Source organism: Sciurus carolinensis, chromosome 10 (assembly GCF_902686445.1).
Source record: "Sciurus carolinensis chromosome 10, mSciCar1.2, whole genome shotgun sequence".
Taxonomy (NCBI): domain Eukaryota; kingdom Metazoa; phylum Chordata; class Mammalia; order Rodentia; family Sciuridae; genus Sciurus; species Sciurus carolinensis.
The window spans coordinates 138,840,251-138,863,455 of NC_062222.1; the positions used below are offsets into that span (position 1 = coordinate 138,840,251).

General features: G+C 43.8%; 1 protein-coding gene across 12 annotated transcripts in view; it reads right to left on the reverse strand.

Annotated features, from left to right (window-relative positions):
- Positions 1-23,205, reverse strand: part of Add1 (adducin 1) — a 71,949-nt gene that overhangs the window by 15,782 nt on the left and 32,962 nt on the right. For all 12 annotated transcript variants that reach the window (XM_047566635.1, XM_047566636.1, XM_047566637.1 and 9 more), the window contains 8 exons: positions 22,167-22,381; positions 17,276-17,438; positions 14,677-14,828; positions 7,413-7,493; positions 6,821-6,970; positions 5,247-5,390; positions 5,049-5,147; positions 3,950-4,126 (listed from right to left, as the gene is read on the reverse strand). In XM_047566635.1, coding sequence (XP_047422591.1) covers positions 3,950-4,126; positions 5,049-5,147; positions 5,247-5,390; positions 6,821-6,970; positions 7,413-7,493; positions 14,677-14,828; positions 17,276-17,438; positions 22,167-22,361 — 1,161 coding nt within the window. In that variant the 5' untranslated portion in view covers positions 22,362-22,381. The remainder of the gene's footprint in view (positions 1-3,949; positions 4,127-5,048; positions 5,148-5,246; positions 5,391-6,820; positions 6,971-7,412; positions 7,494-14,676; positions 14,829-17,275; positions 17,439-22,166; positions 22,382-23,205) is intronic.

The following is a 23,205-nucleotide window of genomic DNA, read 5'->3' on the forward strand; positions in this document are numbered from 1 at the left end:
TCTCCAGCTCCAGCTCCTGGATTGCCCCTGCCCTTCAAGCCCGGATGCAACATCTGCCATGCTTTGTCCACTGGCATTTGCAACAGGTGAAAAAGAGCATGCAGTTCCACCCTGTGGTTCTGAAGAAGCAAGCTGTCGTGAATATTGCCACTGTGAGAAAACAGTCTCTGGAAGTGGGTCACCCCTCCCTGAACGCACAGCACCTTCTGATGAGAAGCCAGCCCTGGCCAACACCCTGACTGCAGGCTTGTGAGGCCCGGGCTGAGCTGTGCATGGAACCCAGGCCATGGAGGCAGTGAAAGACCAGAGCTGCACCATCACACACAGCACAGAGCTGGCAGCGCCTGGACAGGTGTGTGCTGAATGATCCAATGACACACTCACTGCACGTCACAACATTCCCCAGAGGACCTAGGGCTGCAGAGGACAGGCAGGCGACCTTGGAGGCTGACACTCTAACCAGGTGCAGTGATGCACAACTGTGGTCCCAGCTACCAGGAAGCTGAAGCGGGAGGGTGGCTCAAGTCCAAGAGCTCAGGGTCAGCCTGGACCACACGGTGAGACCCCATTTCAAATAAAAAAGAACCGCAGGAAGGAAGGACGATTATCCCCAAGTCAGGACCCCTCCCCCAGCCCTGCTCTGCCCCTCCTTAGGCATTTTTATTACCACCCTGCTTTGACACACGTCTAAGAGTGGCCATCATCACAGGGGAGTCACTGTCATCATGTTCACGGTGCTCCTCAGACAGGCCAGCGAGGACAGGCGGCTTGCATCTGAGCAAGCTCTGCTAAGGGGTGGTAAAGAATGACTCAGCCACAAAAGCACTGTCTGGAGGAACGCAGCCAGACTCAGAGGCTCCTGGCTTTAGGGTGCAGTCTCAGGACCCACAAACACCATTTTATTCTGACAGGGCACTGGTTTTCCTTTATTCTTTCCTTTAAATGCTGTCAAAACAGAATTCTCTAATACTTGGACCTGTGAACAACTACTTGGCTTGTAATTAAAAATATGGAGATGCTGGGGATATAGCTCAGTAGTAGAGCTTATGCTTAGTGCCCAGGACCTGTGTTTAACAGCCAGAGCACACACACGCGCACGCACACACAGACAGGCAGGCAGGCAGCTGAAGTTCTATTTTGCTGTGGAAACAATTCAGCATTTCTCCTAAGTGTAAATGTTTAAGATGAGACATTTCTCACAGTGTGGGACTCTCCACCCAGTCTCTACCTAACTCCATCATTAGCAGACAACATATGCAGTTGATCAGCTACTGGATTAAAACAAATCACAGTCAGTGATTCTTGTCCACTTCATTTCTTTCTTTCTTTTCTTTTCTTTCTTTCTTTTTTTTTTTTTTTTGGTACTAGGGATTGAGCCAAGTGCACTTATTCCCCATCCCTTTTTATTTTGACATAGGGTCTCACTAAATTGCTGAGGCTAGTCTCTAACTTATAATCCTCCTGCCTCAGCCTCCCAAAGTGCTGGGATTATAGGCATGCACCATCACTCCTGGCTTCCAATTTATTTCTTATAAACTACAGAATTCTAATATTAAAATTTATAATAATGTGCACACATTGAAGATACCAAATAAAACACACTTTCTGTAAGGAACACTTCACCTATTAGCCTTCCTCCTCTATTAAATCAGAGTTAGTGCTTAATTTAGATTTTACTCTCCACCTTCCAGAATATACTGAATGCATTAGATGAGGTGGGTTAGTAAATTCTTATCTCCTCTCTCCCCTTCCTCATGTAACTTTTAGGTGGAAGAGGGGTGGAAGGTCAAAGTGCTGACCAGGAGGAAGGAGCCCTCGACTGGGCCAGTGCCACACTCCTCACCTGAAGACACGTGGGCCACTGTTTCTCTAGCTGCCACTTTCCTGAAGGGACACCACCCTGGGCCACCCCCTCTTGCCAACAGCTTCTTATACGGCTTTGTTAGTTCTGGCTCCTTTTCCTGCTTTCCTTAACCAATTTGGACCCAAGGCCCCTGCTCCTGTCCCTGTCATGAACTCCTGAGCCAAAACCTAAAATCTTCTCAAGACTGCACAGTAGGTGGTCAATGAATGCAGGAGGGAGAGGCCAGGGAAGACTCCTTTGTCATCCCTTCCTTGCTGAAGGAATCCACGCCTGTGGCCAATGCTTCCATAAAGAAACTCCACGTTCTTTCTTTCTAGCAGCCCATATTGCCCCAAGGACAAAGAGGCTTAGCAAGACGAGGACATCCCACACACCCTGAGTCAGGTATAGGAATCCTTATTCCCAGATCTTTATTTCTTTTTTTTTTTTTTTTTTTTTTTTTTTTTTTTTTTTTTTTTTTTTTTTTTTTTTTTTTTGCGGTGCTGGGGATCGAACCCAGGGCTTTGTGTTTGCAAGGCAAGCACTCTACCAACTGAGCTATCTTCCCAGCCCCAGATCTTTATTTCTTAAAGCCTACACTTCCTGCCTCCTGAAGCTCAGGTCTCATCTGGACCTGGTCCAAAGGCCAGGACTTTCTTCTATTAAGTTGGAATTTGGGCCAGGTGCAGTGGTGCACACCTGAATCCCAGTTACTCTGCAGTTGAGGCAGGAGGATCACAAGTTCAAAGCTGGACTGGGCAACTTATTAAGACCCTGTCTCGAAATTCAAAATAAAAAGGGCTAAGGATGCAGCTCAGAGGTAGAGCACCTGCCTAGTGTTATAAGGACAAGGTCTGGAGTTCAATGCCCAGTACTGCAAAAGAGAAAAAAGGGAAAAGCCTACAACATGGCCCCACTCGCCCCAGTGCTGCCATGGCAACACATGAACACAGGCCCCTCTCAAGGCTCCTCCTTCCCACCGGGAGGTGACAATGCCTCACATCCATCACACTGGCTGTCATGGGCACTAGGATGGGCCTTCCCGAAGCCCATCTGAGAGGTCTGATGCAGCTGTCCCCTATGGCAGCACCATTTACCCCTGATGTGTTTGGGAGGCTGCAAACTCTAGGACAATGCTGGGATGTGGCTCAGGGGTAGAGCATTTACCTGGCCTGCGTAAGGTCCTGGGTTCAATCCTTAGCTCCTCAGAGAAAAACCCAAAAACAACAACAAAAATCAACTCCAGTCCTTGAGACACCAAATAAACCTTAGGACAGTATGTTTTTTAAAAACTGTTTTAGTTGTAGATGGACACATAAATTTATTTTTATGTGATGCTGAGGATGGAACCCAGTGCCTCACACATGCTAGGCAAGTGCTCTACCACTGAGCTACAACCACAGCTCCCCTAGGAAAGTATTCTAATCTAGATCCAGTGAAGCGAATAACTAGGTCCCTGCCTCCCACAGCTGTCCCCAGCTGCACTATGGCTCTATGTGGGTGCCTTCTTTTGACCTGGTGGGTCATGTTCCAACCTCGTCTTTGAGGTCATTTCCAAGAGCCACCTCTACATACTGTTTTCTCCTTAACCCTTGCAGAAGGACGAGATCTTCCCTGAGGCCCTAGCGCAGACAGGTCCTGCTGTGAAGTCAGTCGCTGTGTGGTCTTACCCTGGCGATCGTGCTACAAGCCCCACCATCTGTGCCCTGCTAGACTGGGTCCCTGAGGTAAGTAGCACTAGGTCTCCCACCAACTAGACAGGCAGCAAAGAGCTGAGGACCAGCAATCAGGTCCCAAGCAGCTAAAACTTATTAGTAAGTCAAATTCCCAGACATATGGCTATTTAGCAAGTCCCTCTAGCCTGCCTATGGACACTGGCCAACAGCAGCCTGCACTCCTGCCCCACCAAGTCCAATACAAGATTAGCTGGGAAAACAAAATACCACTGTGGCTTATCATGATTTAGCCCAGATATTAAAAAGCCTAGGCGGCTTCATGGTTTTGAGAGTGATACTCAGATACATGTGAAAATAGTCATCTCACTTGCCATAAACACCACTGCATTTTCAGGAAAAATTTCTCATCAAGTGGTGGCACCATTCTTACCAGATTATCAAGCATCCGCATGAGGGCTTCAAATTCCTGCTCCCCAATCTGCCACTTGGGAGGTGATGCAGTGCCTTCCCCTGCTGGAGGCCCTGGGGAACGGGATTTGGCCTTGTACTTCCCAGGATCCAGCAGTACTAAGTTGTCTGGTCCTCCTGCACTGGCCAGAGTTCGAACCTTTTCCAAAACAAACACACACTAGGGTTGAGTTCCATAGAGAGACTCAGAGAACCAGACAAGTATGACAGATACTTGCATAGAAATGCAGGTTTCAACAGAAAGTAAGTCACCAGATGATAAGAATAAAAAAATTTTTTTTAAAAGGATGGGTATTGATACACTCATCCTAACACTATTTTCAGAAGTTCTTCTCTAGCTTGACAAAAATATTGGGCAGGGGCTGGGGAGATAGCTCAGTTGGTAGAGTGCTTGCCTCGCAAGGCCCTGGGTTCAATTCCCAGCACCGCCCAAAAATAAATAAATAAATAAAAATTGGGCACTTAAACTTGGCAGAAAAATAGGAAACAAAACACCGTTCAGGAACCTAAAAACTTAGAAACTCACTAGCCCCACACTTAAGTCAGGAGCAGTGGGAGAATGACAGCTGGGCTTGAGCACAGCCACGGAGAGTGCAGTAGCTGCAGCAGAGACTGGGTACACCCACCTCTCAACTCCGGCCTTTCCTCACGGAGTGTGTAAGGGAGAGTGAAAGAGCACACACGTGACCCACACAAAGGGCCGGCACATATCAGTGCTCCATAAATGCTCACAACTTATATATTTGAAATATAAAAAATTGGGAATGAAAAGCACAGTAATCTTTTTTTTTTTTTTCGGGTGCTGGGGATCGAACCCAGGGCCTTATGCTTACAAGGCAAGCACTCTACCAACTGAGCTATCTCCCCAGCCCCCACAGTAATCTTTTGCTAACTTAAATCAGTGAAATGGCATCTGTCCTGGTCAAGTTCCAAATTCATGAGCTCACATTTGGCAAAGTTTGCTCAAAGGCTCATTCCTGCAAGACAATTATTAAAACAATTACAGGAAGACCGCAAACATCTAAGTGAAGTGCATACCAAGTGGAATGGCCACCACCCACCTGGATCTCACACGCGACCACAAGGTTATGGATATAATAGAAGGCCTCCTCCACGCTCTCTCCAACTGACACGAGCCCGTGGTTCCGCAGAATGAGAACCTGAGGGGAAGCATGGAGCTGGATGGAGACAGGCAACAAGACCCACACAGTGCAGAGGGCTTCTTCCCTCCACGGAGACCCGGTATGATGCCAACTGACCTTGCTTCTGGGTCCCAGATTTTTCTGAATCAAAACCTTTTCCTCTTCATCCACCAGAATGCCATGATAGTCATGATAAGCCACTTCTCCAAGGGAAAGCGCTTCTGGGGAGATGGGCAAGAGGCCACACTTCATGGCAGAGACCTGGAGAACAAGCAGTCGTCTCGAGGGAAGGAAAAGTCAGCCTCAACCTGCAACCCACCTTCAAGCACTCTCCTCACAGAAATAGAAAGGACGTGTTTCCTTGGAGGTGAACAAAACCATGAACGTACGCATACATGGCATCTCTGGGCTCACTCAGGACAAAACCCACGTCTCTAGAGTTTCCGCTGGTTATAGTGCTATATAAGCTGAGATGGAAGGATTCAGTGAGCCATGGTCCAGCACAAAGAGTGCCTCATAGGCTCCTCAAAAGAAGATGTTCCAAGGGGTGCTTAGCCCCTGAGCCACATCCCCAGTCTTTTTTATATTCTAGTTAGAGACAGGGTCTCACTGTTGCTCAGGGCCTTGCTAAGTTGCTGAGGCTGGCTTTGATCCTCCTGCCTCAGCCTCCTGAGCCACTAAGATTACAGGGGTGAGCCACCACGCCTGGCATACTTTTTATGTCAAGTTGCAAGTAGAAACAAAACACCTGAAGCTTAGATAAAACCAAATATATCAAGAGTTGAGGACAATGAGACCGTATAATTTCTCTATGTTTATGTAAAATTGAGACTGAAAGAAAGAAAATCTGAGTGTTTACATAGCCCTTATACTTCCTAAAATTCCCAAAAGCTGGCCTTAGAATATGCTAATTCTCAAGGTCTTCTACAGACAGCAGCACTGACTTTAGACTGACAAGTCCAAAGATTCAGCTGACATGTACAGCACAGCTACACAGAGGAAAAGTTCATCTAAAAAGACAAACCCACACAGAATTCCTTTCAGTGGCCACCTTCATAAAAATTTCCTTATCAAGGAAATTATTTCAAGAACGTCTTTTTCTTTTTGAAGCCCCAGCAGGCTCCTGGGAAGCTCTGGGCTTGGAGGCCTGCTCTCCTGACAGCAGTACCACCGGTGCCTCAGCCTGCAATGCTCTTCTTCTGCCATCATGACCAGGCTGTGCAGAATGTCTGCAGGGCAGCCTGGCAGGCTGTTCCAAGCGTCACCCTCGCCCATCTGTAGGGTCACTCTCCCTGAGCCCACAGCAGCCTCCACCCCCACAGACCTCAACACACTGCAATCTGACCCTACCATGTCAACACTCTATGACTCTCGAATCATCAAGTCAAAAGAACATTTTCAGATTTATTACAGGTTCTTCAAAACTAGATTATAAATATATCCCCCAAGAGGAAAAGGAAAAACCTGCTTTAAAGAAAATCAAACTAGTGGCTCAGTGGTGGAGCACTTGCCTAGAAAGTGCAATCCCCAGCACCACCACTGAAAAAAGAGAAGGCAAACTTGGTAGCACTTTTTCTTTTTTAAATCCAACCCAATAAGGCTTATTGAACCCATCATGAAATACGCTGGAACAACTCAGGATATGTGCAGCACACCCTGCCAGGACCCTGATGCCCCAGGACAGCACTCACCGCAGCCCCCGCAGGGGTGTGGATGTGCACAACACATTTAACATCTGGCCTAGCGGCATAAATCGCAGAGTGCAGTGTGAAGCCAGCTTGGTTCACTCCAAGGTTTGTACTTCCACGATCCACGATATCTCCTTGTAGATTTATCTTAACCTGAAATAAACAAAAATTTTAAATGTCAAAAGGACTTCAAATTACTTTTTTTTTTTTTTGTACTAGAGATTGAACCCAGGGACACATGAGCACTGAGCCACAACTCCAGCCCTTTTTCTATTTTGAGACAAGGTCTTGCTAAGTTGCTTAGGGCCTCACTAAGCTGCTGAGACTGGCTTTGAACTCACGATCCTCCTGTCTCAGCCTCCCAAGTTGCTGGGATCACAGGCGTGTACCACCATGCCTGGCAAGTGTAAACTGTTTAAAACCCAAGTTCAAAGAGCCTCTAACTTCTCTCAAAGGTTGTTCTCTAACTGAATTAATCAGTTCTATATGTTCACTGGATTCACCCACTCCTTGAGTATTGTGTATGTGAATGGATTTGAAACATTTGAAGAACCAGTATGTTCAAACATAGCGCAAAGGAGAAGGACATTCTTACCAGGCTGGACGCAGTCACTTCACTGTAAAGAAGCCCAAAAGGTACAATGAGGAAGTGTTCCTGCTCCGAGTTCACTCTGGTCTGTGGGAAAATGACTACGTTAGTTCCCAAGTCCTACTGAAAGCAACTGCATCTCTCTCAGGCACTAACTCACAGCTGAGCTATGGGAGGACCCTCAGCAGAGAGCCTACTGCAAACCAAGAGGTACTGGAAGCTTTCTGGGTTTATATCGTACAGTAATTGAACATATGAAGTACAGTAAATGCTTCCTGGTGGCATTCATGAAAAGTGATTTGGGGAGGATAAACCAGTTCCACACTAACCCTCTGATACCTCTGATATTCTACTGCAAACAGTCTCATGGGCAAAAAGGTCACTCCTCAGGGGTATAATAAAGAAAACCAAAACTTACTTTTTCAAAGTCAAAATAGTTTTTTATTAATACTCAAAACCTGTGGGATGATGGAAAAATGTTAAAAATCACAAATGACAGCAATCTCTCCTTACTGCTTAGTCAGCTTTTTAAGTCTCTACAGTACCACCTCACTACTCCTCTGTTTTTTCCTTCCAAAGTATGTTTCTCCACAAAAATTCATTCACTACAGATGTGGCACTATGCACCAAGCACACATCAGACTGGGAATACAGCAGCAAAATAGAAGAGTCCTGCCCACCAGAAAACCCAGTCTAACCAGGGGTCGGCGTGGCCATGTTCTAATGGGGCCTGCTCCAGTTTTTCACTCAGCAAATTCTTGCTGGGAGCCTGCTATGTAATGGGCACCATGGTACTGCAATAAGCAACGGAAGACCTGGAGAGACCTACTGAGCAGAAGGTCCGGCGCACACTGAGCAGAATCCTTTTGGCACATCTTTCACCACAGCTGCTGGCGGGCAACACAGCAAGCTCTGCCTCTCTGACAAGTCTCAGGTACCTGAAACTATCCCTGTTCCCCTTAATGTCACCTTCATTCTAAGTTCACCTGATTCTCTCAGTAGAATGAGAAAGGTAAGGGCTCCCACTCACCAGAAAGCTCTGGATAAATGACATTGTCCCACCACTATCGCTGGTGGCAGGAGGAGGAAGAGTAGTAAATCTCTGTCATCAATGAACCATTTCTCTACAACTGGACTCAGGAATCCCCACAAAGCTCTGTTAATCGGGTCCTGGCTCTCTTGGGGTTTCCAAAGTGCACACATGCTTTCTACCTTCCCCAAAGCATGTTCCCATCAATGATGACTCAGCTATGTGTTTTATTTCCTGAAGTCAGTTCTTCTGCCTTAAAAAGCACACTGACCAGGCTAGGTTTCTGGCTCAGTAGCAGAGCCCTTGCCTAGTAAGTGTGAGGCACTAGGTTCGATTCTTAGCACCACATAAAATAAAGGTCTATCAACATCCAAAAAATATTTTTTAAATTAAAAAAAAAAGCATACTGACCTTTTTGACTATCTTAAATAAAACAAAGCAACTGCCTTAATTTCCTAGTTGGATCAAAACAAAATAAGTGAAGGAATTTGTGTAATTGATTGGAATAAAGAAAAAATAAGGATGGAAATAAGAAAAACTCAATGTTAGATTTTGTTGGCTTATCTTAAATTTCTATTTTGAAATCCCATGTACAAAGGTATTTAGATGGTATGTTATCTTCTAATTCAAGCTGTGGATGTCATTCAATGATAGAGCACTTGCCCCGCATATGTTAGGCCAGGAGTTCGATAGTCGGGGACACAATAAAGGGAAAGTATTCAACAATTTAAGTGTAATAACAAATCAAGCAGTCATGTAATAACCAATCGGTCAGCTTAAGAAACAGAATAATAATAACAACTCAGGAGCTCCATTTCCCTTCCTCCAAATCTCAGAAGTAACTGCTAGGGCTGGGGTTGTGGTTCAGTGGTAAAGTGCTTGCCTAATATGTATGAGGCACTGGGTTTGATTCTCAGTACCAAATAAAAATAAATAAATAAATACCCATTACAACTAAAAAAATTTTTAGAAAAAGAAGTAACTGCTATTCTGAATTACATATTAAGAATACAGCCTATGGGCTGGAGTAATGGCTCAGTGGGGGAGCACTTGCCTGGCATGTGTGAGGGCCTGGGTTTGATATTCAGCACCACATATAAATAAATAAAATAAAAGATCCATTGACAACTAAAAAATATATTAAAAAAAAAAAAAGAATAGCCTTTCTCTTCCTTAGAGTTGTCCTACATACACATTCATCTCTGCCCAGCATGCTATTTAATTTCTGCTTATGACCCTCACACAGGTGGAACCCACTCTGCATCGTCAGCAGTGTCTTTCACAATGTATTCCTGCAGTCCCTCCACAACACAGCTACGGCTTAATCTCAGTGCTGTGCAGCAGCCACTGTGTGAAATGCTGCAGCCTATGTATCTACTCTCCCTTCAAGGCACGTGCTTCAGTTTCTGCTATATAACCCATGTTACTGTGAATGTTCCCGTGCCTATCTCCTGATGTGCATGCTCAAGTTTCTCCAGGGTATAACGAGGAGGTGATACCAAGTCCCTTTCCAAAGGGCATGATGAAATGCACATCCCTGTCTGAAGCATTCAACAGTTCTGTGCTTCCACAACCATCTTTTTTTTTTTTTTTTTGAAATTTAAATCTGATATCTGCAACATGCTATTTCATTGTGGTTTTAACTGACAATTTCATGGTTAATGAGCATCTTTCCATATTTTTAAAAGACATTTCCCTTTTTGTGAAGTTATTGTTCTATAGTTTGTGTATTTTATACTGGCTTGTCATTTTCTTATTGATAGTTCTTTATCCTGGATATTAATTGGTTGGCTACAAATTATATGGGGCAAAATCTTCCAGATTGTAACTTTTTAAAATTTTTTATCTTGTAGTAGTGGGCATCAGACCCAGGGACACTCTGCCACTGAGCTACTTCCCAGACCTTTTTATTTTGAGCCAGGGTCTCACTAAGTTGCCCAGGCTGGTTTGAAACCTATGATCCACCTGCCTCGGCCACCCAAGGAGCTGGCATTGCAGGTGTACACCACCACACCCACTTAGGTCATAATTCTTTTTTTTTTTTTTTTTTTTTTTTTTTTGTGGCGGGATTAAACCCAGGAGTGCTTATTAACCACTGGGCAACATCCCCAGCCCTTTTCACTTTTTATTTTGAGACAAGGTCTTACTATCTCACTAAGTTGCCCAGGCTGGAACTTGCAGTTCTCCCAAGTAGCTGGGATGACAGGTGTGTCCATCATGCCTGGTTTACAGTTTTTCTTGCTTTTGTTTTTTTGCCTTTGGTAATCTGCAGATTCATGACAGTATGTATATTACTGTTTTTAGTTTGTATTTGTGGATTCATGATTTTCAGTTCTGTAAACTGTCAGTCTCTTTGAATCTCTGAGTACTGGCTCTTCCCTAGTCCTCATTATCTCTGCCTATACCCCAAGGGGATGAGTAGTAGGCTTTTATTTTTTTTTTTTAAAACACCCTCCATAGCTCTTTTTAAAAATGTTTGGTACTGGGGTTTGAATCCAGGGGTGCTTTATCACTGAGCTATATCCTTAGTCCCCCCCCCCCCATTTTTTAAAATTTTGAGACAGACAGGGTGTTGCTACATTTTCCAGTCTGGCCTTGAACTTGTAATCCTCCTGCCTCGGCCTACCAAGTTGCTAGGATTACAGGTGTGTGTGACTGGACCCAGCTCTGTTATGATCCTTTAATGATGAGAAATTTGTTCATTTCAGATGCAGTCAGACTTGTCAATCTTTTCTTTTATCCCAGCTGCTTCTGTGCTTCCAGACCTGTTTCCTTAAAGCAAAGGTTAAAGATTAGTGGTGTTTATAAGTCTGTCCTAAAATTGTTAAAGCATCACCTCTCATATTAAGGTTTGATTCATGAGGATTGCTTTGTATGTACAGCATTGGAGGAATCTAATGTGAGTTTCCATTGTGACTTTTCAACCTGAGTCTTTCTGCTCCAACTGCAGCCTGGTCCCGCTTCTCTGGACATCTGCTACTCAACTTCTTCACAGGTAATTTTAAGGCATGAAGATCTGGTTCTGAGCTCTCCTTAGTCCAGCTGGTCTGTCTGTTCTTCCACTGCCCAGAGCACAATGTATTAGCTACAATCACTTTATGTTAAGTGTGACATCTGCCTCATTATTCTGGAATCTTAGCTATTCTTAGTCTTTGGTTCTATTGTGCAAATTTTGGAAGCATGCTGTCAGGGTTCACATTTCTTTTTTAAACAATTATTTTAAATCATTTTTTCTTTGTCTATGTGTACACATATCTCACACTGCTGTAAATAGTATACATTTCATATGTTCTCATTTCTAATAATGTCTGACTTGTCATGTTTCACTTAAGTTTATTTTTCATAGAATATAATGTTCTCTCAAATTGATGTTGAGTAATAGGCTATTGGACTGGGGTTTTGGCTCAGTGGTAGAGCACTTGCCTGGCATGTGTGAGGCACTGGGTTTGACCACAAAAAAATAAATTAAATAAAGGTATTGTGTCCATCTACAGCTAAAATTTTTTTTAAAAATAACTAAGTCATTACTATTGTTGGATATTTTTTCATTACTATAAATAATGCCATATTTAATACATTTGTACATAATGTTTTATTCTTTGATTTATTTCCTTAAGACACACTTCCATTTGTGAGCTTAACAGATCTGTATATTTTAGTATAAAAAATGTTTAAAATACAGAATTTGAGTCTGAAGCAAAAATGAGAAAGTGCAAAATAGAGACACCAGTTAAGGACCACAAGGAAAGATGCAGAGTACACTGTACCAGCAGGGCCTCTCTGGGTTGTCCCTCCTCTCCCCAAAGGCTCTAAATCCAACACGATCTCATTCCAAAGACCTAGTCCAAACCTTCCAATCCAGTCCTCTGAGACCTGTCAGCACTTTAAATCCCCTGAGTGGAAAATCCCCATGACCCACTTTCAAGAAAGGGCAGAATGACCTATTGGCCCATTTTGTTGCACTGATAAATTTAATTATTATTTATTTTCTGTCAAGTATCTATAGGATAATACTTAGTTTAAAAAACAGAAGCCACAAATAATAAAATAAAATAAATATATTTTTTAAAAAACATCTCTTCCTCAAAGACTAGTTCTACTTGACAAAACAGAAAATATTTTTGGTAACTTGGATTTCTTTTCACTCATATTAAGACCCAAGCAAATCATTCACAGGAGATTAAAACACTTAACTATGACATTTTAATCCTGTCAATTCCTAAACAACTGAAGGAGAAAAACATAATTCACATGAGTCAAACCGACGTCAACATAGTAATGTAACAGGACTAGTGGTCAGCAGCATTTTAAAACCTGCAAAGAATGTGGAGCTTTTATTATAGCCATGGATTACATTTCCTGTGATAGCTGGAACACTTTCATGCAGTTAATTTTTAGGCAACTATTCAGCTTTGAGTCTCCACTACAGCATCCTGTCAAGTATAATGAGCCAGAGGTCAGCAATTTTCCAGCAGACACCAGGGAGCCGGGACTTGTGCTAGGCTAACTGGATCACCGAGCAAACGTCAAAAGGCCTAGCAAGTGCAGTTTTACTGAGGTGATTTCAGCTCAGCAGGCTTTCATTCCATTGATCACCCTCAAGTATTTATGGTGTATCTATCCTATGTGGGCACCGCTCCTGATGCAGAGACCAGGACAGCACCGCCCCTCAAGGAGCTGACATTCCTGTGGACAAAGTCAAACAACCAAGCATACAGAGGGAAGGTCACTGCTATGGGGAACAAGCAGGGCAACTTCCAGCCCACATGAGTGCATAGCACACAGGTAGGACACTGGCAGCCTGCATTTTCAAGTTGTGAAGAAGTTCACATTAAGCAATGAGACCGGAAAAATGAGAGGGCAACTCAGCATCCCTGCCTGAGATCAATGTCCAATCCCAAACAACCAGCACACTGGCCACAAGGGTGGGCTCCAGACCACCACCTCAGGAGGTCAAATGGTTCATAAGGGAACTGAACCAAGCACCACTGGGTATGAGTCCACATGCGGAAAACCACTGTGTGTGTGTGTGTGTGTGTGTGTGTGTGTGTGTGTGTGTGAAGAGGGGAGTACAGGGAAAGTTGGAACTATCTAAGTCTTAAGAGAAACACTTGTTACAACAGCAGGTCCTATAGTAATAATTTTAAATTATCCAATAAAGGAAATGAAATGGAAACACACACACACACACACACACACATGCACACAGAAGACTGCAATAAGTTTAAAAACCCAAGGAAGCAGATCAAAGAAAAAACCATCTCTATAAAAGAATGAAGAAAAAGAAAGAAACCTGCTGATGCCTTACGAATCTAAAAAGGCAGGAGCAGATGAAATTCCAGGCCAGGAGAGGAAGTCAGAGGCAGGACCCTGTAACAGGCAGTCAGGAGTACAGAATGGTTAAAATATCCCATTTTTTTTCTGTGGCATAATGAGGTCATTTGCTGGGGGGAGGTCAGGAGTTTCCAAGATTGCCAAAAAGGCTTAAATACTAGTGAGTGTATAAAAGAGACATCCTATGGTTGCCGGGCAACCCTGGGGTCCATCTGAGACTGGGGTTGTTGATCTATGAGGAAAGCCAGTGGGTTCTGTGATAAGACTCCCTGCAGCAGGACCTGGCTGCCCAGAGGCAGGAGCAGCAAGCAGCATAGTACTGAAATGATGGATCGTGAAAGCAAGTAAATAATGGGCTGACGGTCAGAATGCAGGAGGAACCACCCACAAGGGTAAGACTCATGTCATTCACAGGTATAATTCAAATTAGAACAAGGCCAGGTACAAGAAAGGAGATATCCAGTAATATTTGTTACAAGAATGAACTGAAAGAAAGAAATGGACTGATAATATCGGAAGGGGGAAAAAAGTGCTTCAAACTGGAGCAGTTGAAGAGACAAGTAATGTAAGAGAGAGAGAAGGCTCTGATCAGAGTTTGGAAGGAAATACCTCTATTCTTAGGTTTTTAAGTATAAAAAGAATTTTAGGAACTGCCTGTAATTTAGCAAACACTCATTTATTAGGTTAGCAGGCCAGAAAGAAGATATAAAGAGCAGCTACTCTCATAACTCTTGACCCAAACTTGCCAATCCTCAGGTTATGACGCTTTAGTCAAGCATCTGAAGAGGAAGTGTTCCAAGGGCTATTAAAGCTTGGCCAGCTTCCCTCTTCTCCTGCATGGAAGGAGGTGGTGCTGGATATGCTGTTCCACAGCCTGGGCAGCGCCTGCCCCATGGTAACACTCACTGTGATATGATTGTAGATGAGCTGAGACCACCCAAAGAGATCTGCCAGCCTGTAAAATGCTGCCAATTTACACCGCAGCAACTTCTCCCCTTTGTCATATGCAATGGAGTCAGATCCTCTGAGGTCATTCACAGGAGTCACCATACCAAGACCTGAAAAGAAGAAAAACAAGACTCAAATATTGTTACTTATCAAATGTAAATCAAATAACAAAAGTTCTGAGATGTTTATCTTCCACATTCAGTTATGAAGTCTCAAAAACTTCAAAAACAGATCAAGCTCTTCAATATTAATTACTAAGTTAGAATTAAGGAAAGAAAAGGAAGCCAAATTTGTAGTGTGCAGTAAAACATGCTTAGAAAGAAATTTAGAGCACTGCCAGGCACGGTGGTGCACACCTACAACTCCAGCGACTCAAGAAGCTGAGTCAGGAGGATCACAAGTTCAAGGCCAGCCTCAGCAACTTAGCAGGGCCCTAAGCAGCTTAGTGAGACCCTGTCTCAAAATATAAAATAAAAAGGGCTGGGGCTATGGCTCAGTAGTTAAACTCCGCTGGTTCAATCCCAGTACCAAAAAATAAAAACAGAAATTTACATTAAACATATGTGTTAGAACTGAAGACAAAATTAAGGTTTCTGATTAAAGCAGAAGCTAGCTTTTTAGGACGGATATAAAATAGAACGAAAAATTAAAAACACATATCCTAAAAAGCCCTATTTCTACTAAGCTGAAATTACAGTTATAAACATTTCCACAAAGAAAACTCTAGGCCTAGACCAGGGCATGGTAGCACACGCCTGTAATCCCAGCAGCTTGGGAGGCTGAGACAGGAGGATCACGAGTACAAAGTCAGCCTCAGCAAAAGCAAGGCACTAAGCAACTCAGTGGATCCTGTCTCTAAATAAAAATACAAAACAGGACTGGAGATGTAGCTCAGTGGCTAAGTGCCCCTGGGTTCAATCCCCAGTACCAAAAAAAAGAAAAGAAAAAGAAAAAGAAAACTCTAGGCCTAGATGATACTATGAATTCTGTCAACCATTTAGGGAAGAAATAATAACAAGTCTATACAAACTTTTCCAGAACACTTGCCAACTCATTCTAGGAGGCCAGCATTACCTTGCTACCAAAACCACACAAAGACATCACAAGAAAAAACAGATGAATGCTTTTCGTGAACTTTCCTACACTAAAAAGTACTTAACATAACCTTAGCAAATAATCCAGCAATATATAAATGTTTTAAAAGTCATGATCAGTAGGGCTCATCTCAAAAGTGCAAGGTTGGTTCAGCATTCAAACCCTGATCAACATAATCCCATATCAAACTCAAGAAGCAGAGCCGTGAGACCATTCTGCCAGCACAGAAGCAGCGTTCCCAGAATTCGACACCCATTAAGGATGAAAGCTCTCAGCAAATAGGAACCAAGGGACACGCCCTCAACTAGATGAAGGCCATCTACCAAAACCCGCCCTGACACACAGATGAAGAGAGACTGAATGTCCTGTGTGAGACGAGGAATAGTGCCAGGACCAAGCTCTTGCACTTGCACTGGATGCGGTGCCAGGGTCCCAGCCATGACAGTAGCACAAGCAGGGAAAAGGACTCTGGAGAGGAAGAAAAAGAAGTCTGTTTCCTATTGTTTTTCCTTTCTTTCTTTCTTTTTCCGTTTTTTTTTTTTGGAGGGGCAGAGATTACTGAAAAATATTTGCTTCATCTCTGGTTGTGAAATGATACACAAGTGAAAATCTATTATTATCTAACTCATATTAAATATCACAAAAAAAAAAATCACAAAAAACTGAAACCCGTGTAAAAACATGAAAATCTGCAAAAAAAAAAAAAAAAAGTACCACCGCCTTAAAAAAAAAAAAAACACGAAAACCTTGCTAGAAGCCATTAATCTTCAGGACGAAAGCCTGAGCTGGCAAATCTTAGTGCTCTACTGAGTGGAGCACAGCTGGTGATCACCAGCACCCACTGAGAACAGGCAGAGCAGACAGGCAACCCAACAGTCAGAGCAGCTGAGGCAGGACACCCCGCGCAGGTCAGACTAGAGCGCACAAGCCACCCAGCTCTGCCTGGTGGTGTTACGTCTGTGAATTCAGCAGCCACAGCAGAGGTCCACTCCCAAGGCTGACTGTGCTCACACTCACGCCCCGACACTTTTCCTCCGGCTTATCTTTTGTAGTTTCTCCATTTCTCACTAGTTTGCAAGCAGCACTGAAGAGTGGTAGGTTAGGTAGAAAATAGTGGTGGGTAAGAAATGTTGGCAGTTGAAATGAATTCAGTCAAAACTTTTGTGCTACATGTGAGCATGATTTCTGATTAGTTATTTTAATCCACAAAGAGTCTCTGAAGTCACATAAAGTCATGTGCCTTGGAAATAACAGCATCTCTTGGTTTAATAGAAAAGGAGTTCTCTATATTCAAGACATTTTGGGTTCAGTCTTGTTTTCACCACAACTGACTAAAACACATTAACTTTCAAGACACTCAACACTGTGGACTGCAGTTACATGCCCACCTATTTCACACAAGAGAGCTTCAGGATTTCACCTAGAAAATTACAGTGTGCACAAGCACTCGAGAACTACTCACTCATGTTTAAGGCGGCCATCCCTCCTTGCGGAGCGGCTGGGTAGACATTTGGTACATTGGTGGTCATGAAATCTGCAATCTGCTGCAATGCCAATAGGCCAGTGGGGTTTTTCCCCTTTTTAAATTGTTCTTGTATCATCGACTCCAACTCTTCACAGAAAGCCTGATAAAACAAGTGAAAAAACATTTCTGTGTGTTAAGAGGTGACTATCAAATAAATAAACCAATTTTTTTGTTTGTTTTCCTTTCCACTGCTGGAAAGGAAAGAGATATTCTCATATATTACTACTGGGAATATAAATTGGTACATTCTTTTCTGCTAAGTTATTTAATAAAACGAAAGCTTAAAAATGTGAGTAGGAATTCTAGTCCTAGGAATCTATTTGAAGAAAATAATCAGGAATGTGCCCAAAGATTTGTTCATTTCAGCATTACTTTCAAAACAGAAGAATAGGGTCTGTGTGCTCAGTGGTAGAGCACTTGCTTAGCATGCCTAAAGCCCCAATACAGGATAAAGGTGGGGGTCGGGGGGGGATTAGTAGCCTCTATTTCTAATAATAGAGGACTGAGCAGATACCCTGAGAATTCCATGTATGCATTCAACAAGAAAAGCTGAAAAAACGTAAGAGGCAGATAATAGTTCTTGGTATATTTTTTAGTCAAAAGGGTTATAAAGCAATGTAACCAGTTTCAGAGTAAATATACATCTAAACAGAAAAGACTATAAGTAAATTCATTAAAATGTTAACCATAATTCTCTTAGTGACAGAACTATTGATTTTCATATTCTACTTTGTGCTTTCCAGTATTTCCCCCAAAATGCTACCAAAATTACCTTTTTAAAGTGGAACATGGGGCTGGGATTGTAGCTCAGAGGTAAAATGCTTGTGTAGCATGAGTGGGGCACTAGGTTCAATTCTCAGCACCACATATAAATATAATGAATAAAATAAAGATCTATCAACATCTAAAAATTTTTTTAAATAAAGTGGAAAAAGGAACACTCATATACACATCCCTTATCAAAGAATATTAAATTAGGCAAAAAGATCCAATTGGACTGATGATGCTTGTAATATAAAGTCACTTTTAATAATAGCACATAGTTTCCCTAAACTCAACGCAGTTTTTTTACATAGCCTAGTAAGAAATACTAGGGGCTAGGGATACAGCTCAGGTGGTTGAGTGCTTGCTTAGCATGCACAGGGTCCTGAGTTCAATCCCCAGCACCACCAAAAAGAAAGAAAGACGTATTCATCTTCTTGTCAAATAGTTATAAGTGGTATCTGCTATGAAAATGCAAGTGCCCTGGATGATGACCCACACATGGCCACCCCCCATTCAACTTACTTCTACTTCACTGCTTGAACGGAGAATATCAGCAGGAAACTGCCAAGGACAGCATGGGGATACAGGCAAAAAACAAACCCACTGCTGGTAATTCAGCAGTAGAAGAAGTCACCCAAGAGCCCACTGAAGCACTGCTTGAAGTGGAGCACACTTGAAACCCCAGCAACTCAGGAGGCTAAGGCAGGAGGATGGCAAGTTTGAAGCCAGCCTCAGCAACTTGGCAAGGTCCTGTCTCAAAATTTAAAACAAAAAAAAAGGAGGTCTGGGTGTAGTTCAATGGTAAAGCACTCCTGGGTTCAATTCCCAGTACTTAAAAAAAAAGAAAGAAAGAAAGAAAGAAAAAGAACTCTCTAAAGCACCCCTACCTATATCATGATAAATAATATCACAGATCATATTCCGTGATAGTCAATAAGGGAGGGAAAACCAATCAAGAAATAAATCATCAGAACATAATTACTGGACAGCTGCAGGGATGCACACCTGTAATCCCAGCAACTCAGGAAGCTGAGGCAGGAAGTTCACAAGTTCAAGGCCAGCCTGGGCAATTCAGCAAGACCCTGACTCAAAATTAAAAACAGAAAAGGCTGGGGGATGGTGTAGCTCAGTGGTACAGCACCCCTGGGTTCAATCTGCAGAACCAAGAAAAAGAAGTACAAGAGATACAGATGTCCTCTACTACATGGACAAATGTTGGTCACAGGGGGTACAAAAGCCAAATTAAACAAGCTGCCTGCCCTCAGGGCCCTCAATCTGAAAATTCAAACGACCCATTTCAATGGCTTCCAAATCCACATGCACATCTACGAAAAGGCTGAGGACAAACTTTAGATAAGAAGTTGAAACCTTAGTGAAGAAACAAAAGAGAAAAAGTACAGTGCAGAGGCCTCGTGCACCAACAGTACAGATGGCAAGGAGCCGGGTTGAGCAGGGACAAGCGAAGGCCTAGAGAGTCCCACCTGCACCCAGCACCCACCTCCACCAGCGGGCATAGCCCAGGCCCTCACATGATACTGTGGTGGCAACTCCCAATGGCTTGACATCCTAGTCCTGCATCTCAGCCTCCAGATCCCCCTCCTCCAGCTCACCTCATCCCCAATCCCGGGGCCACACCGCAGGCCTTCTCATTCCTGGTAACTTGTGCCTTTCTTAGATCCTCAGGCCATGGATGTGATTCCCAACTGCCCCCTCCTAGCAGCGAACTCACCCTTTCTTCCATCCCATCATGACCCCAGCACCTTCCCACCACCCCTTGCCTTCCTGTGTCCTGCCCTTACCTAGCTTAGACCCAATGAAATCATTTCTCCAACTCCCTACCATTTCATGTGCAAAAATCTTGACCCTGGTTAAATTCAACCCTTCTTCCCTCCTCCTGGTGCTTGGCAAAGTGGCTGGGGCAGGATTGAAGACAGCCCACATAACCATGCTGTGCTGTCTGACCTGAGTCCATGGCCTCTGGCTCAAGTCGCCCTCTGCAGTAACCCAGGCCATCCTTGAATCTCCTTGCCCATTTCCTCCACTCCTCTTCATGCCCTCTCCTGCAGACTCCGACACCACTCCCTTTGCCCATTCTCAGCAAGCTCCTGCTTAAACTCACCAGCCCTCACAGCTGTACCCACAGCCTGCCTCCCTCTACACTGCGGCTGAGACCCACCCCTCCACTTGCACTCTGGCTCCCCATGCCAACTCGCCTACCAAAGGGCAGGGTACCCATAATCCCTCTCCTAGACCGTGGGCTTTTCCCTCTCCCCTGGAGAGTTCCATCAATATGCAAATACACTGTCATTTCACCCATTTGACAAGGAAAACATTTTTCAGTTCCACAACCCCCTCTAGTTATGCTCCCTTTCAGTGAAAGGCTTCAAAGAACTGTCTAGTTCTGCAGTCTGATTTCTCTCCTTACACCCTCGAGTCCATGGCTCTGCCTTCCACCTGCGGCTCACCACATTACCCAGAGACCAACGCCAGGCTTCACTTCAGCCGCCTCCCGGCAATACTCGACCCAGCCACTTCTCCAACCTTTGCAACTACTTCCTGCACTTGGCTTCTCCTGGTTTTCTTCCCACTGTCACTGGCTGCTCCTTCTCAGACTCCTGCAGGTTCTTCCTCATCTCCCAGAGCATAGTCCTCAGTCCTCTTCTCTACCAACTCTCCTCCCCTGGTGAGCTTGTCCACTTTGACAGTATGCTGAGGGCTCCCGCGCTGGGATCTCTGCCTAGATCTCTCCCTGAATTCCAGACTTCAATCCCACTCCTACAAAAGCTCTCCCTGTGCAATGCTGAGATGGAGATGACTTCTCCACCAGTCTCCCAGGTCTCAGGAATGCTCACTTCCACGTTTCCAGCTGCTCAGGCCCCAAGCCCCACAGTGTCTAACAACTCCACCCCATCACACCTGACAATCTAAGAGCTTTACACATATCACCCACTTGACCCCTGTCACAACCCTAAGAGGAAGGTAATACCATCAGCATGCCTATTTTATAGATTGAAAACCGAGTCATAGAAAAATTTGGAAACTTGGCCAGGACTATTCAATGATGCTAAAAAGCATCCAATTCTATCTTTCCTTCCTCCCACTCTATCAACAAATGGGATGGCAGAAAATTCTAACAGGTGTACTCTGAAAACATTTGTTTTGTTCACTGCTTTATCCGTAGTGCTTGATGTACACAAAATTCTTAATTCTCTGAGGAGTGGATGGGAAAAAGTCCCCCTTTCTGCTATCTGTGAAATGCTGCCGTGCCAATGATGTGTGAGAAGAATTAAGTAAAGGCAGAAATCTCTCAGAAAATGTCTGGTGGAGAGCAAATCCTACAGGTATTCCATTCTGGACAGGTAACAGAAACAGTTCACAGAAAGGAGGGACTACTCCCACAGAGCCAGACTCCACAGGAAATGCAAGAGAATGTACCAGGGAGGTAGTGAGAGAGGCAGAAGAAGGGCATTCTGGGAGAGACAGGTGCAAAAACATGCAGCAGCTAGCTAAATGTCATCTGAAGCTGCTAGAGCTGAGTGCAAAGGAAACAGACAAGAGAGGCAAACAAAATACATCATGATTTACCCCACTGGCTTGCCAGTGTCATGCTGTTAAAGTGATGTTCAAAACTAATTTCTGCCAGGCACAGTGGCACACGCCTGTAAACCCAGCGGCTTGGGAGGTCGAGGCAGGAGGATCACAAGTTCTATACCAGTCTCAGCAACTTAGTAAGGCTCTGTCTCAAAATAAAAAATAAAAAGGGCTAGAGATGTGGCTCAGTAGTTAAGTGCCCCAGGGTAAATCCCCAGTACCAAAAACTTAATAAATAAATAAGCAAGCCCCCTGGAGAAGCAGTTAAGACAGGAAGAAAGAAAAGTAAAGGCCTCCTCTTCTTCTGACACTGAAGATTCTTCATTGCGTCTGATAACAGATGATGCTGAACTCCTTCAACAACCGTCTGCCAAGATATGAGGCACCACTTTCTCTGTTAGATAAATTGATGAGGCCATTCATACAACAGCATAAAAAGATCATACATGCACAGAGAAAGCACTCCTCTTACAGGGCTTTGCAGAATCATGGACACTCTCTTCTTCTGTTCCATCATATTGAAGTCCTGGCGAAGATCGGGTGCCATGTTCCTCTCTCGCAAGTATTCTGGATTGTTCTCATCCACTCTGTCGAAATACCTCTCCTTGTGAGGGGCTGTAGTTGGGGGTGGTGACGTCACCACTGCGGCCTGAGTATCACCATTCATTGCAAACTCTTTATAGGGCCCTAAAGAATCAAAATAAAAAAGAATTATTGTTTTCAAATCAATGTCCAACAGCATTTCATAATGAGCACATCAGCCTGGTAAATACAATCTTCAGCATGGGGACACAATGAATGATAGAGGAGCCATGACCTTTGGGTCAATCTTCAGCATGGGGACACAATGACTGATAAAGGAGCCATGACCTTTGGGTCAATCTTCAGCATGGGGACACAATGACTGATAGAGGAGCCATGACCTTTGGGCTCTTTGTGGCTTCAGAGGCACAGGCTGATCAGTAGTCCCACCCTCCATAACCAGTAGCCATGTTCTTTATCAGACAACAGAAGAACAATCTAACAAAGCTATTGTGTCCTCTGACAAATCCAAAGAGAGTTGGATATTAAACTTTTAATTACATGATAATTTACACTCATAATTTATCCCACACAAAAAGGATCTGCTAGTAGCAGCACAGCTCATTTCTGAAGAAAACTGATTCCCCCCCACCCACCACCAACCCTTCCCCGACCCAGTGCTAGGGATGAAGGTGGGATTTTCCACATACTAGGCAAGTTCTCTACCACTGAACCACACCCACTGCCCTATGAAATTTGACTTCTGATAGGTTTTCAAAAAGGAATCAGTTGTGACCCTGCAAAGGACTCCCCAAACAGAACAGGGGAAGAGAAGTTGCTCACACGTCTGCATTCACACAGATGGAAACATTCCTTATTAATAATCACATTTTTGTGCAAAGACTAAATAGCAGTAAATACAATTAGTGTCAATATGCCCCAGTTTGTGAATAACCTAAAAGATGCCAAGATGGTTCATTCTATTTAAC